The sequence below is a fragment of the Triticum urartu genome, chromosome 4 (genome assembly GCF_003073215.2).
Source record: "Triticum urartu cultivar G1812 chromosome 4, Tu2.1, whole genome shotgun sequence".
NCBI classification, from domain to species: domain Eukaryota; kingdom Viridiplantae; phylum Streptophyta; class Magnoliopsida; order Poales; family Poaceae; genus Triticum; species Triticum urartu.
The window spans coordinates 484,837,647-484,852,170 of record NC_053025.1 but is presented as its reverse complement, the minus strand read 5'-3'; the positions used below and the strand labels follow the sequence as shown (position 1 = coordinate 484,852,170).

Here is a 14,524-nt window from a genome sequence, read left to right as displayed (position 1 = left end):
AGATTTTTTTTTTAAAACCCGATAATCACCATATGTTTGGAATTGTCAAGCTTACCAACTAAACTTGTCATCCTCGCGTCAACCAAAGTTGTCATAGAAAACGTTCGATTTGCCATGGGCAAAATCCAAACGTTCGGATTTATTATTTCCGTCTTTTTTTTCCACTCGTCATAAGGGGTGGATGAGGCTGCGAGCTTTCCGAGCTCCATGTGCGTGCAGGCGCAAGAAATAGCTATGCGATGGTGGCCTAGAGTAGAGCTACGCACTGGCCGGACCAGCAGCAAAAGAGATACTAGATAAAAAGCATGAGAGGGAGGGCCAATAAATTCAGAGCCCAAGGAAACTGTCTCTGTTGCAGCCGGTGAGTCAGTGAGGGAAAAGAAAGCAAGTGCTCCTGTTGCAGTTAAGAAACATCAGACTTGAAAGGAAAATTGATCGAAGAAGGATCCAACCAACGCCCAACCCTCTTTTGCCCAATCGGATACACCGGATGGCTCCAATCGCGTCGGTTTCCTTTACTCTTTCGGTTTTGACAAGAATAGCAACAAGGAATCTCGATCCAGCAGAGAAATAAACAAGCCTTCATCAGAAAAAAAAAAGTGCTATAGAGAAAAACAAGAGTGGTGACAATATCTATCACTGTTCTGAAACCGATAAACATGAATTCGGCAGGAACGCTTTCCACATAGCAGGGGGAAGAATACAGCATCCCATGGCCAAATAAATAGCTCTTCTATACATTCGTGTCGAATCGAATAAAAGAAGAAGAGAAACAGAAGAGAGATCCTAACAGGCAAAATGCTACTACTATGTCTTTTACATAAGCACAAGAATCTGCACAGAAAGGTAAGTATAAAAAAGTTCTACAAAATGCTGAGCAGTCCTGAACAAGTACCTCATATCATGTACAGGGGAGAAAGCAGGACGATGGACAGCAGCCATTTAGTACAAGAGAAGAAAGAGGGATCACGCAGTCAGACGTCCAGGCTCTATCACCTTGCTTGCCGGGGCCTTGTCCCTCTCCTCTACGTACGCAGATGGGAACCAGCCTGCCTTTCCTTTGCACTCCCCTTCCGACCACCCGTTTGGAGACACCTGTCGAGACAGACACACAAAGATTGCTTGCTTAGCACTGCCGGCCCCATGTGTTCTCCTCTTATAAATGGACAGTTATGCGTTGCCCTGCATCTCATCATGTTCATGCAGCAGCAGTTACCCAACTTACTGCCGGTATGAATTAAGGTGTGATTATTACTCCCTCTGTTCGGAATTACTTGTCTCAGATATGAATGTATCTAGAACTAAAATACGTCTAGATACATTCATTTCTACGACAAGTAATTCCGAACGGAGGGAGTACTTCAGAAGCTTGGCCATGAGGTGTCACACGAATGGATGGATGAAATCTATTAACAGTGAGTGAATTGCTCATGTGCAAACCGCGTGTACCTGGCGGACCACAACGAAATCGCCCACGGAGATACTGAGCTCACCATCAGCCTGACCATCAAACGGATGGATTACCTGCACGTCATCAAGTGTTCAGCTTGTGGAGTGATGAAATGCTATGTTCAGTACAGCAATTGTGCTGCAGTTGCTAAAATTACTCAACAACTAATCTTGCCAAATACTCCTTGCCATCCTTTTATTGCATATATTTGTTGTTTGTGTGTGGATTAACCCACATGGAATTTCCACTCCAGCATTTTTATGTGGTATTACTATATTTAGCAGGTGTAAAAAAAGAATAACATGAAATGCAAGGTAGGCGAGGAGCTTTGTTGAAAGAATGGCAGCACGGGATATCCATCGATCATATTAAGCACTGTCTAAGGTGCAGTTTTGATTCAACAAAATGGAGACTCACATGATTTTGGATAATCTACTGACAGCATATTTTATGGCTTTCTTATGCTACCAAACAATTTAGTTTCTCGATTTCTTTGATTGCTGGAGAATCAGATGAACATTCTTTTTATGAATCAATCAAATGAACTTGACAAGTTGACATCATAAAAATCATCCATGAGAAAGCACATGTTTATAATCTACTTATAAATAAATATATGGAGCAGTTCCAAAGATAGCTTTCTGGGGCTTCCAAAAAACCTACCATCAGTCTGTCTAAAATAGCTCATGCCAGTACGGAACTAAGGTCTAACATGATTGAGAGTACACAGCAACAATATAATAGAGTGAAGAGCAGTATAGATGACACACTACAAACTGATCTGCCAAATACGTGGTGCAAAAGGCGTACGTACCTCCCCAACATAATGCACTTCCTGACCATTCCTTGTAGGTTCGCTAGTTTCAGTTAATGCTGGATCTTCTGATATGCTATTTGAGTGCACGTGTGTGGGTGATACTTTAGGTGATGATACTTTAGGCTCCGATGATGGATCTGATGATGGCACATCATCGTTGTTGTCTGACTCTTCATGGGGTCTTGCATTGAGCATCTGTGCAAATCAGCAGAAAAATGGCAATAACCTTCAGCAGAAAATACTCACATCTGTTTTCAACGTTTAGGGCATTTAAAATGCACAATACAGGTCAAATAATCCATTATTTAGAAATAGCTATGCACCTCATCATGAAGTTTGTTCAGAATATCAGCAACGTTCTGATGGTAAGTTCTCTCGGCATCAACCTGCAAGTGGGGCACAGCATAAGATAACGCTCATTAATGTTTAATGCTCAATTCTGTTCAATCAATGTTATCGAATTTCACATACGGTACGTGAGGCGTATGCATATTTGGTTGGAGCTCATGAGTGTCAAATCCAGGAGTGGGAAACTTGAAGTAGGAAAATTAACAGAAAAGGCTACCTGACTTTTTTTAGGGCCAAGTGAAAAAAAACCATGTTCAACATCTAAATCACACATATCACCAATCACATCAAACGGACAGAAAATCCAAACTATGTTTTAAAAAGACACCTGGTAATTAGAAGACATATTTAATTTCCAGGATACTTTCAAGGAGATTGGGCCAAACTATAAGAATTGTTTATATGCCAAAACTTACATGACACTGTGTTTTACTTCTGATCAGTAAGTACAGTTTTGGTAAAAAATATACTCCCTCTGTATCAAAATATAAGACGTTATTTGCTCTAGATTTAGACGAAAAAACGTCTTATATTTTGATACGGAGGGAGTAGATCAGTAACTAGGCACCCGCACATCGGGGTTGAGAACAAAAGCAATGTACCCATATGACCACACGCGCACATGCACACAGGCAGAACAGAATAACTAGATAAGTCATTGAAATGAAGTTCTATCCTAGAAATGAAGTTTCTAATCAACAAAACCAAAAGGCAATTTATGACCTTTCTGTTTATAGCATAAGTGGCCATACCATACCACAGGAATCTCAACCGTCAACAAAAGTACATATTCTGAAATAACAGTGAGGCGCACCATACCATTGCAAGAAGACGATCGAAGGTAATCTGTTGCTGCTGAGCCTCTACAGCCTCCATAGCTGCCGTTGCTTCCTTTCCTAATGCTGCCAGCGTAGTTCGGAGCTCTGATAATTTTGACTCTGCATGTTGCAGTTTCACCGAATCTGTATTACCACTACTCTCCTTGGACTTCAGTTGCCTTCTAACCACATCAGCTATCTAATAAGAGAAACATTGTCTTTTTAGTATCAGGCAGGGATCTCTGAAGTAGTTACAGTGCTAGGCGAGTAGCTCTGTGATCAGCTGACCACACAGGCTTTTCCAAATGCCACTTTGTTTTGCTATAATTTCTAATTTTATGTATTAGTCCATGGAAGCTAAAGGAGTGAAATCACAGGTACTAACTCCTGGCATAACCACTGCTCTGGAGAAGATAATTTTTCATCTGCTATTCATTACCTGAGACTCCATATCTTGTCTGATCCGTTGATAGCGGTAAGTTAACAAGCGAGCATCTTCAAGAGGAGCACTCATTATCATTTCTCGAAGAGGCTCAAAAACCTGTGGGTAGGAAAAACCAAATGGTTAAACAGCAGCAATACAGCTGAATCAGAAAATGTGATGTCATTACTTAGATGTAATCATAAAGAAGTTATATGTGCATTTTAGAATGCACAAATCATCATATCACATTTGGCATTCACTACTTGCTTTGATACTATTTTGTACTGTAAATTTCAACAGAATAAACCACATCTAGCTTCGGATGACATTCCGCTCAAGGGTAAAAAGGAAAATATATCACAACCTAGATGTTTCGGACTAATAAACATAACGCCATGAAGGCAACATTTGTGATGCTGAGAAACTTATGAAATAGTGAAACTGAGGATGGGAATAGCCATCACCTGCTCTCCAAGAACTCTAAGAAGTTTCTCCCGCTCTATCTCCATTTGGTTGTGGGATTTACCAAACTCAACCGAAGCCTTTCCAAGAACAAAACCAACATTTTGATTGTTGTTTCCATATTTGCAACAATCCTCAGCTAGCTTTTTCACTACAGGAAGAAACATTATAGCTTGACAACATCTCAAAATAGAAGCATATGCACATACAACAACAACAATAACAAAAAACAATGTGAAGTTACCTATCTCCATCTGTTTGGTGCTAACAGCAACAAAACCCTCCAGTCCTCGTACAATGGTTCGTTGGAAATGCTACAAAATGAGACACAACCAATTCACTTTACAACAATCGGCTAGACTAGTTATCTTTGAGTCCTTTTACAGTACATTAAATTATTCTATGCCGTTTATTTTTATGATGCAGCGGTTAAGATATAATAACAGTACTACACTTGAATTCTTGTAGTATATTCAGGCATGGAGGGCACTTCGGGCAGTCCAGCATCCAGCTTCTGCTGGTAATCCACGAGCTGGGTGACGGCTGGAGGGATGCCGCCGGAGCTGCCGTTCATGCTGTTGGTGGAGTGGTGGTGGCCCACATCGGGTTGGGGATGAATCGTAGTGGGTGCGGGGTACGCGGGTCTGGGTGCGAGAGCACGCTGCTCTCCATCGCCTGGCCACCAAGCACATCGCCATTGCCTTCCGTCAAGTTCGACGTCCACGCTTGTTTAGGCTTGGATTTGGAATTGGCGTCGAGCGAAACAGTTTTTTGTGGAACTTGGAAGTAGTAATTATATGGTTGGATCAGGACATGGATTGAATGTGTCATATGCACCGTTTCTCTCTGATGTTACAAATCAGTAGTGGAACTGATTCATTTGTGTCCCAAATTCGCTATGTAATATGTGATGTCGTTATGTTATAGCCTGTAAGCTCTTTGTGGTAGCCTACATGTAACACGCATCATCCAGCTACTGCTAAGATTAATGACCAGACTAGTGCTAAAGTTTTGCATGGGCTCTTGGATTCCATGCTTCATCATTGTTGGTGTTGAAAAGGGAGACGATGAGCAGCGATTGGCGGCGTCGCCCTCCTCGTCGACCTTCCATGCAGCAGCGTCTCACTTGACAGCAGCGGCGCAAGGGAGGAGCGGGCGTACAGCTGCGCTCGTCACGTGTGGCAGCGATCGTCACATACGGCGGAACTATATTGGGATCGTTCGCAGGGAGGCGAGGTCATGTGGTTGTGATCAGTTAATTTTCCTGTTCTTTCTGGATTAATTAGAGGCATTGAATCGATCAGGCGAGAGCCGCACCCAAAGCTGAGAATATCAGCCTAGTCGGAAATTACCAAGCTATCCTCAAGCTGAGCTTTTAGGCGAACCATATCAATCGTTGGATTAACTTAATACTACACCTAAAACTCAGTAGTACAATGTACCGTAAATAATCTCTTATCTATCACAGGTAACAAACCGAAGGAAGACATACTTTAGCTGCTCTTGTGGTATTATAAAGCTTCTGGAGATTCTGGTGGCACTCAAGTTCAGCTTCATCGACAAGCGAAGTGTCTTGATTATGGCGTGCGCTGAACGTCTTGCGAACTGCCTGCAACATAAATGTAACTCTCTCAAGAATGAAACAGGCAAAGAAGCATGTCATATGATGCTGGAACCCATTCATTCATTCTATTGGACCAAGTAAAATTAGGCACAGCTTCCGAATAAGTGGGTATCCACAGTCAAACGTACAAGAAATGAGTAGGTCCAGATTAGTGTCGGAAACCTAAAGAATAGATATGCAATTCACTCCCTCCCTTCCAATGGCTGCTGTTCTGTTCTCCCAATACAGTGGTCACTACCCATAACCTCAAAATTCTCGAACAAACTCTGTGTGGAATTGACTGGGCAGAAGCAATAGCCGGGGGAAGAACCTCTACTTCCAGCGAAATTCCGGCGACCCGGTGGTCGGCGGGAGGCTGAATTTCTGGAATTTGGGAGAGGAATCCGTACCTGCTGCTGCTTGGCGACGTGCTCCCGCAGCTTGCTGGCCTGCTTCTTGAGCGCCTCCATCCGCGCCGGCCGACCGACCGACCGATAGGATCGATCAAAAGCGAAACGGCGCCTCTCCGGCGGTAGATAGGAATTGGGGAAATAATAGCGGCGCTCGCCACAAAATAGCGAACCCCGGAGGGGAAAAGCAGGGCAGCACTCTCCTGCTACACGACACGACGCGAAGCGCTAGAAGGGGAGGGCGGCGGCGGCGGCGGCGGCACAGCGCTAGGAGGGAGGGAGCAGCAGTAGAGCGAGCAACCGCCCCTCGCCTCTCCGCGGTTTGTTGGGTTGCTGTGGTGGCGGTGACGATGGTGGTGGTGGTGGTGGGGTTGGTGCGGAAGCGGAAGCGGAGGGCAGTAGCTGCTGCCGTGGTCGCTCTGGCGGTAAGGTAAGTAACTGCCTGGCAACCGCAACCGAGGCGGCGGCGGCGGGCACGGAGCGCGCCGGCCGACGACGGTGACGGCTGCCGACCAAACTGTAGAGCGAACCGCTAAGCTGGACCGTAGAAATGGGGGTGTTCCGGTTTCTAGAGAAAGCGAGAACGCTGGACCTGTGACGGGATTGACCCGGAGCGTCGAGCCGAACCGCGCGTTACTCCCACGCCATTGGGGGTGCGCCGTGCCGTGCGCGTGGGAGGTGGGACTGACTGGGGGTGCGCGCGTAGAGAGCGACCCGACGCGACGGGGAGCGTAGGGGCGAGTGAACCGAAAGTGGCGGAGGAGTGGACTTCACTTGGTGCCGTACGTCCCGCCGAACAGTGCCTGCCTGCCGGTGGGAGGGACGAGCGGCCGGCGGCCATCCTCGCGGCGGCCCGCAGCTTATCTAATCTGCAACGGACAAAATCTTTGCATTTTGTTCCACTCGCCGGCCATCGTGCTCGTTGTTTGTTTAAGACGCCGGCCATTCCGCCGACGACACCACCAGGGATGAGACGATGCTGGTGGCCGGCTTTTGACTGCTGCCGGCCAGCCAAGCGCTCTTGTGCTCGGTCGCTCTCGCGTCGGCGTAGGCGCGTGGCTCCGCGAGGTCAAGCCTACCCCGTCATCTAATCTCATCTCACCAGTAAAATATTTGAGACCGTCGCGTCGTGTCATCTCAACCGAGTGCTTCCTGAGGTAAGCTCTCAGAGTCGCTTAACTCGCCACGTTGCAATCCATCCCGGTCACGACAGATTCAGCAAAGCACTGGCCAAACAGAAAAATGATAGGCTCAACTGTAAACAATGCGGCCCAGCAAAGTGTCGCCCTCAGGTGAGCTGGCCCAAATGGGCACCTGTATGTGACCTGCATCCATCATCACAGCAACCAAATGAAACTAGCATCAGAAGCACCAACCAGATAAGGGCAAGGGAGGAAAGACCCCTGCCGGTGACATGCCAGCACATTTCTATCATGATGATTCGCATCTGCGTCGTCTTAATCGCGGTTCACACAACCTGATTGATGTCCAAATTCTGGCAATGTAAGAAATAACAATGTCACGACACACCCCCGCAACCAATACGGTTTCACTGTCACCGGACACAAAACCACATCAAACACATGAATGTTGCAGGACTGCAGATAATGTTATCTGTCATAGACGACGCCAAGGCTTTCAGTTCACTCTCTCTGCAATTCGCCGAGAGCCCAAGACAGGCTTCCTTTCTCCAACATGTTGGGAGATAAATCATGGAGGGAAGCCACCACAGGTCCGGCCATATTTTTCGCAACAGGAACACTTCACTTGTTCCCATCCTCGACACTTTGCTTTTCAGCCGCACCTTTAGGTTTTTCTTCTCGAAACTTAATATGATTCCTCTTTGCACTTCTGAGATTTTCTACCATCTCATGATCCCTGCAAAAATTTTGCACTTGTCACAAACTCTGAAACTAGTGTTTAAGTTACTATATTGCTTCACTAGTTGTTATGGCTATATAAGAGCCAGATGAGCCCCTGCGTGGGTATGCTATTATCATTTTGATCAAAACACTTTATACTTCACAGCTATACTGCTACAGTACACTTTAATGAAGAATTCCTCTCGGCTTTGGCTGATTCGATCCCCAATTCCTCTCAAACCCTAGTTCTTACCCTGAACTACTTTCCCAATCCCATCCAGGGCGTGACAAATTGGTATCATGAGCCAGGCATTTCCTCGGCGGCGAGATCGCGCGGTGACGCGCTGATTTTTTTTCCCTCCCTTCTCCCACCCTGGTTTCCGGCCGCGGCGGTGATTGTGGGCGTTGGGGGCGGTGTTTGGGGGGCGTTCGAGGCGGTGCTTGGTGGCGTTGGAGGCGGTAGAAATTCGACTGCAGCTCGTGAGGCGGAACTGGTTGCCGGGACACACTATCTAGGTGGTGAAATCCCACGTTCACGTACCGGTGGTGCTGTAGGGTGGCGTTCGTGTCGGCGGCGGCAGGATCTGTCCGTGTGGTTCAGGTTGCCGACATGTGCGGTCGTAAAATTCCTCTCCACTCCGGCCAGTTATGGGGTGTTCGAAGCAAAGCGTGGACGAGATGGATCTGGCAGAACTGCTGCATCTCAAGGAGGATGTTGCGGCCAATCAGGAAGAGACCACAGGGTTGTGAGAGGAGGTGGATTTGCTGCGGAAGAGACCACAGGGTTGCGAGAGGACATCCAGGCTACCAACTTCAAGCAGGATGTGATGACAAAGGTGATTTCCGGGGTGCAAGCAGCAGTAGCAGCACTTGGGGGACAGCTCACAATGATCACAGAAGTGCTCAAAAGTCTCAGTGCAGCAGCCCCATCCACATCGGTGGTTCCTCCTTCAACGGCACACGCGCAAGAGCCACATCAGGAAAAATCCCCAGAAGTTGAGGAAATTCAGAAGGAAGGGGGGGACGAACAGCAGCGTCCTCTCACTCAAGAACTTAAGAGATTGTTGATGGAGCAAGAGAAAACTAGGCAGTTTGCACTGTTAACAGGCAACGAACTGCCTCCTATCCAGACTGACAGACGATCAGCTCCACCGGAGCTTGTACCGCTACAATTTCAAGATAGACCCTCTGTTCAGGGCTCACCAATAGCGCCCACAAGGACTACTAGGGTGCCTTCTTTCAATCAAATACAACAGCAGGGGAACCGTCTCCAGTGGGAAGACTATCCCAAAGCATTTGAAAGCGATATGCGAGCTCAGTTCCTCAAATCCATGACCAAGAGCCCTAGGATGGAATTCCCTCAGTTCGATGGCACTAATCCAGCAGGGTAGATTATGCAAGCAGAAAAGTACTTTCAAATGGCTGGGGCACCTCCAGAATATAAGATATCATTAGCACAGTGTACTCTGTGGGGAGAGCTGATGTCTGGTTAAGGAGAGCGGGCATTTTGAAGAAGCAGTATACCTGGGGCCAGAGCCACCCCACGCCCTGGATTTTCCCGTCCAAAATCCTCCTCTATAATTCGAGTTCCGCAATGAATGGAGCTCGATCCGTGAACTAGTCCTCACAATCTGGTATCAGAGCCACCCCACGCCCTGGGTTTTCCCGTCCACCACCGCCATACCAGGTTTGCTGCTCGCCGCCGCGCCGAAGCCATGGATAAAATTTCCCCAAAACCAAGGCGATCTACGAGCTTCTCCGTGCCGATTTCGATGCCGCCTTCACCAAGAGCACGGCAGAGCGTTCCGAGGAGATGGTCACGGCCCTCGCCAAGCTCAACAGCAAGCTGGATCAGCTTTCGGGCCGCATCGACGACGTCAAGCTCGCCATCGGCGTCAACTTGGACGAGCTCCGCGGTGAATTCGGGGCAGATCAAAGCAACGCGACATTCCCCACCGCGCCATCGTCTCCGTGAGCACCACCTGCATCGACCAAGAGCACGCCAGCAAGCAATGGATCAGGAGGATCAGAGGGGTTCCATGGCGAAGTGGAGCACAAAAGCGCTGCTCCCAAGTACATGCCTCCACCAGCCAGAGGTATGCAGTCGGATTCCAATTTGTCACGGCTGATTCAGGCACCAGAATTTTTGCGACCACACCCATCTGATGCTCTGGTGTACGGTCCTCGAATCGAGCTGCCGCGATTTGATGGATCCAACCCAAAGCTATGGTACACGCGTGCGAAGGCTACTTCAAGCTTTGGAACACCCCGCAGAACCAATGGATTTCATTCGCCTCAGCTCAGTTTGAGGGCACAGCAGCACGTTGGTTGGAGTCTGTCTAGCGTCGGGCTCCTCAAGTAAACTGGACAGAATTCTGCACTCTTCTGCAATCCAGGTTTGGCAGAAACAAACACCAGAATCTCTTGCACCAGATGTTCAATATTCGTCAGACCAGTTCAGTTGAGGAATATGTTGAACGTTTCTCTGAACTATATGATCAGCTTACTGCCTATGAGACAAATCCAAATACAGTCCATTATGCAACCAGGTTTATGGAAGGATTGATACCGTCAGTGCGTTTGCTGGTAGGAATTCAACAACCCCCCTCTGCTTATGCATTAGCTCTGCTGTCAGAAGAACTTGGTGAGAATGCAGTACATCCGGGCAGTGCATTTCAGGGGTCAAGCATTCTGTTCCCTCCAGCTCCAGATCATCAGTTAGCAAAGCTCTAAAGGAAAGGAAAACGACAGACCAGCCTCAGGCTGCCCAGGGCAGACGGTCGATGGGCTGCCTTACGTGCTTACAAAAAATTTAAAGGGTTGTGTTTCATATGTGGAGAGAGATGGGCTCGTGATCACCGTTGCAAGCAGGAGGTCCAAGTACATGTAGTGCAAGAGATGCTTGATTATGTTCAGAGCATGCCCAACAAAAATAGTGACACTGAAGAGACAGTTGCTGTCGAAGCTAATGCTATCTGTATTTCTGCAGCGGCCATGGGTGACATCTTCGATCCGGCAGCAACCACCATGAAACTGAGAGTTCGTCTGCAAGGTCAGTCGCTGGTTTTCCTGGTAGATTCAGGCAGCACACACTCGTTTTTGGACTGCACTGTAGCAGTTGCTCTCCAGGGTGTTACCCAAATGCCAGTAAGTATGGTTAAGGTAGCCAATGGCAGTTTGGTCCCTTGAACTCAGCAGTTGCGGATGGACTTTGGTCTTGTGCTGGACATGAGTTTACCAGTAGTTTCAGAGTTTTTCGTTTGGGATCCTATGATGGCATCTTAGGCCTGGATTGGTTAGCTGCCCAGAGTCCGAGTGGGTTGACTGGGCTGAAAACTGGCTGTCATTTCAGTTAGAGGCAACTTAACATTGTTGGGCCAGGATGCTATTCCTCAAGTGTATGCACTAGTAGAGCTGTCAGCATTGTTGGTGACTGAAAATACAACCATGTCTGAACTACCTTGTGAAATTCAAGAGTTACAGGCCAAATTTGCTCATGTCTTTGAAGCTCCCGCTGGCCTTCCTCCAAGAACAAAGTATGACCATACAATTCCTTTGGTCCCTGGAGCCCAACCTGTTTCCAGCAGGCCCTATAGAATTGCCCCTGCTCTGAAAGATGAAATGAAGAAGCAAGTCCAAGAAATGCTTGCATCTGGAGTGATCAGGCCAAGCAACAGTGCTTCCCGGGTCATGCTTAACGGCATGCCAGGACCTTCGATATGGCACAAGGAAGGGCTGCGACAGGGCGACTCCTTGTCCCCACAGCTGTTCGTGCTCGCGGTCGACACACTAGGCCGGCTGATTTTCGTGCGCCCACGAGACCGGCATCCTCAGGCCGCTGCACCCGCGTCATCTGATTCCGGCTATATCTCTATACGCCGACAACGTCATGCTCTTCTGCCACGCCACAGAGAGCGACGTGACCGTCGTCAAGGAAATCCTTGACCTGTTCGGAAGAGCGTCGGGCCTCAAGGTGAACTACACCAAGAGCTCCGCCACCGTCCTGCACGGAGACCAGACCACCCACGAGACCATTCCCAGCTTGGGATGTGCTACTGCCGGGCTCCCGGTCACCTACCTCGGCATACCTCTGACGGTGCGTCGCCCTTCCGCGGGACAGCTGCAGCCCCTCGTTGACAAGGTCACTGGACACCTACCCACCTGGAAAGCGTGGCTGATGAACCAGGCCGGCAGGCTGGCCCTGGTCAAGTCCGTCCTCTGCGCCATCCCGGTGCACCAGCTGCTTGCTTTCGCTGGCGTCGTATCAGTCACCCCCTCGCGCTGGGCGGCCTCGAGGTCCATGACCTGGAGCGGACTGGCCTCGCGCTTAGACTGAGGTGGCTTTGGCTCTCGCGCACAGACGTGGAGCGCACCTGGCAGGGCTTGGACCTCCAGTTCTCAAGCAGCGAGCGCGCCTTGTTCTTCGCCTCCACATACATGTCCATCGGCAATGGCATGAACGCCCTGTTCTGGGAGGATCGATGGCTCAACGGGCGCTCGGTTGGCGAGCTCATGCCGCTGCTATACAAATGCATCAACAAGCGCCGACGCAAAGTGAGAACGGTGGCCGAAGGTCTGAACGGCAACACCTGGGCCCGAGACATCGAAGGCGTCCTTGGCATCCATGAGATTGGTCAGTACCTGCAACTTTGGCAGCTCACGCAGCAGGTCACCCTCCACAACGCCCCTGATCGCCTGATATGGAAGTGGACGGCGAGTGGCACATACACAGCGCGGTCTTGCTACGAGGCCACCTTCCAGGGATCCCTACAGTCCTACTCTTGGAAGCTGATCTGGAAGGCTTGGGCCCCCTCTCAGGTCAAATTCTTCCATTGGCTCGCCGACTTGGATCGATGTTGGACTGCTGACTGGCTGGCCCGCCACGGACTGCAGCACCATCCGCGCTGCCTGCTTTGCGTCCAAGAGCCTGAAACGATGCAACACCTCATGCTCCACTGCCCCTTCTCCAGGCAGGCATGGCACGAGACTCTTGCATGGCTACGCATACCGGCGCCAACCCCCAACCAGGAAGCTTCTCTCATGGATTGGTGGCAGCACGCCAGGGACGGCACTCCGCACGCCCAACGCCAGGCCCTGTAATCTGCGGCACTACTCGTACCTTGGTTGGTCTGGAAGCATAGGAATAGCTGTGTATTCAACAACGCGACGCCCTCCCTAGGCACTCTGGTAGATCGGATTAAGGAGGAGGCCGGCTCCTGGGCCAAAGCAGGAGCTACAGGTCTTAGAGTAGTCCTGCCCCCCTCATGGGATGTGCATTGAGCATTGTATTCATCTGTTGTTTAACCGTCCTAGGACGACTGTAACAATCCCCCCACCTTTTCAATGAAAAGAAACGCAAAGGTCTTCTGCGTTTTCTCGAAGAAAAAAAAAGCAACAGTGTTTTTTCTTCTCCAATGATCCTTGTGCAAAAGAAGGACAAGACTTGGGAGGCGTGTGTTTGATTACAGAAAACTGAATGCTATTACAGTTAAGAGCAAATATCCTATTCCTGTTATTGATGAGTTACTAGATGAGCTGGCAGGCTCCAGTTGGTTTTCAAAGTTGGATCTTAGAGCTGGCTACCACCAGATCAGACTGGCCCCAGGAGAAGAACACAGAACTGCATTCCAAGCTCACATTGGTCATTTTGAATTCCTGGTACTATCATTTGGCCTCACTGGAGGACCCAATACCTTCAATTTTGCTATGAATGATACTTTGGCACCCTGCCTCAGGAAATATGCTTTGGTCTTCTTTGACGATATCTTAGTTTTTAGTGCTTCTTATGCACAACATTTGCAGTATTTGGCAGAAGTGTTGCGGTTATTGCTCAAACATTAATGGCAAGTTAAACTATCTAAATGTGCTTTTGCAGACTCAAATTGGCTATCTGGGACACATAATCAGTGGACAAGGAATGGCTACTGACCCCTCTAAGATATCTGCTATCAAGGAATGGCCAGTACCTGTGTCTGCCAAGGAAGTGAGAGGATTTTTGGGCCTTGCTGGTTATTATAGGAAATTTATTTCCCATTATGGCATGTTGAGAAAGCCATTGACAAATCTTTTGAAGAAGGGGGTACCATTTCATTGGACACACAATGAACAACAAGCATTTGTGCTACTGAAGCAAGCTTTGGTTTCAGCTCCTGTTCTGGCACTGCCAAATTTCTCCAAGAAATTTATTGTGGAAACTGATGCCAGTGATGTCAGAATTGGAGCAGTGCTTATGCCGGAGGGACACCCCATTGCTTATGTCAGTAGAGCCCTTGGGCCCAGGAATCACACTGTCAGTTTATGAAAAAGAATACTTAGCAATTCTTTGAGCAG

The 14,524-nt window shown here is 48.5% G+C and overlaps 1 protein-coding gene across 1 annotated transcript; it reads right to left on the bottom strand.

The window, feature by feature from the left end:
• Nucleotides 1-640: 640 nt before the first annotated feature.
• On the bottom strand, nt 641-7,029 carry LOC125552185 (SH3 domain-containing protein 2-like). Its single transcript, XM_048715664.1, has 10 exons — nt 6,333-7,029; nt 5,812-5,928; nt 4,564-4,633; nt 4,322-4,470; nt 3,873-3,974; nt 3,435-3,632; nt 2,591-2,653; nt 2,265-2,462; nt 1,450-1,524; nt 641-1,095 (listed from the first exon to the last, which is right to left on the bottom strand). Exons 1-10 carry the CDS (start codon nt 6,390-6,392, stop codon nt 967-969), a joined length of 1,161 nt encoding a protein of 386 aa, XP_048571621.1. The 5' UTR covers nt 6,393-7,029; the 3' UTR covers nt 641-966.
• Between the last annotated feature and the right edge of the window lie 7,495 nt (nt 7,030-14,524).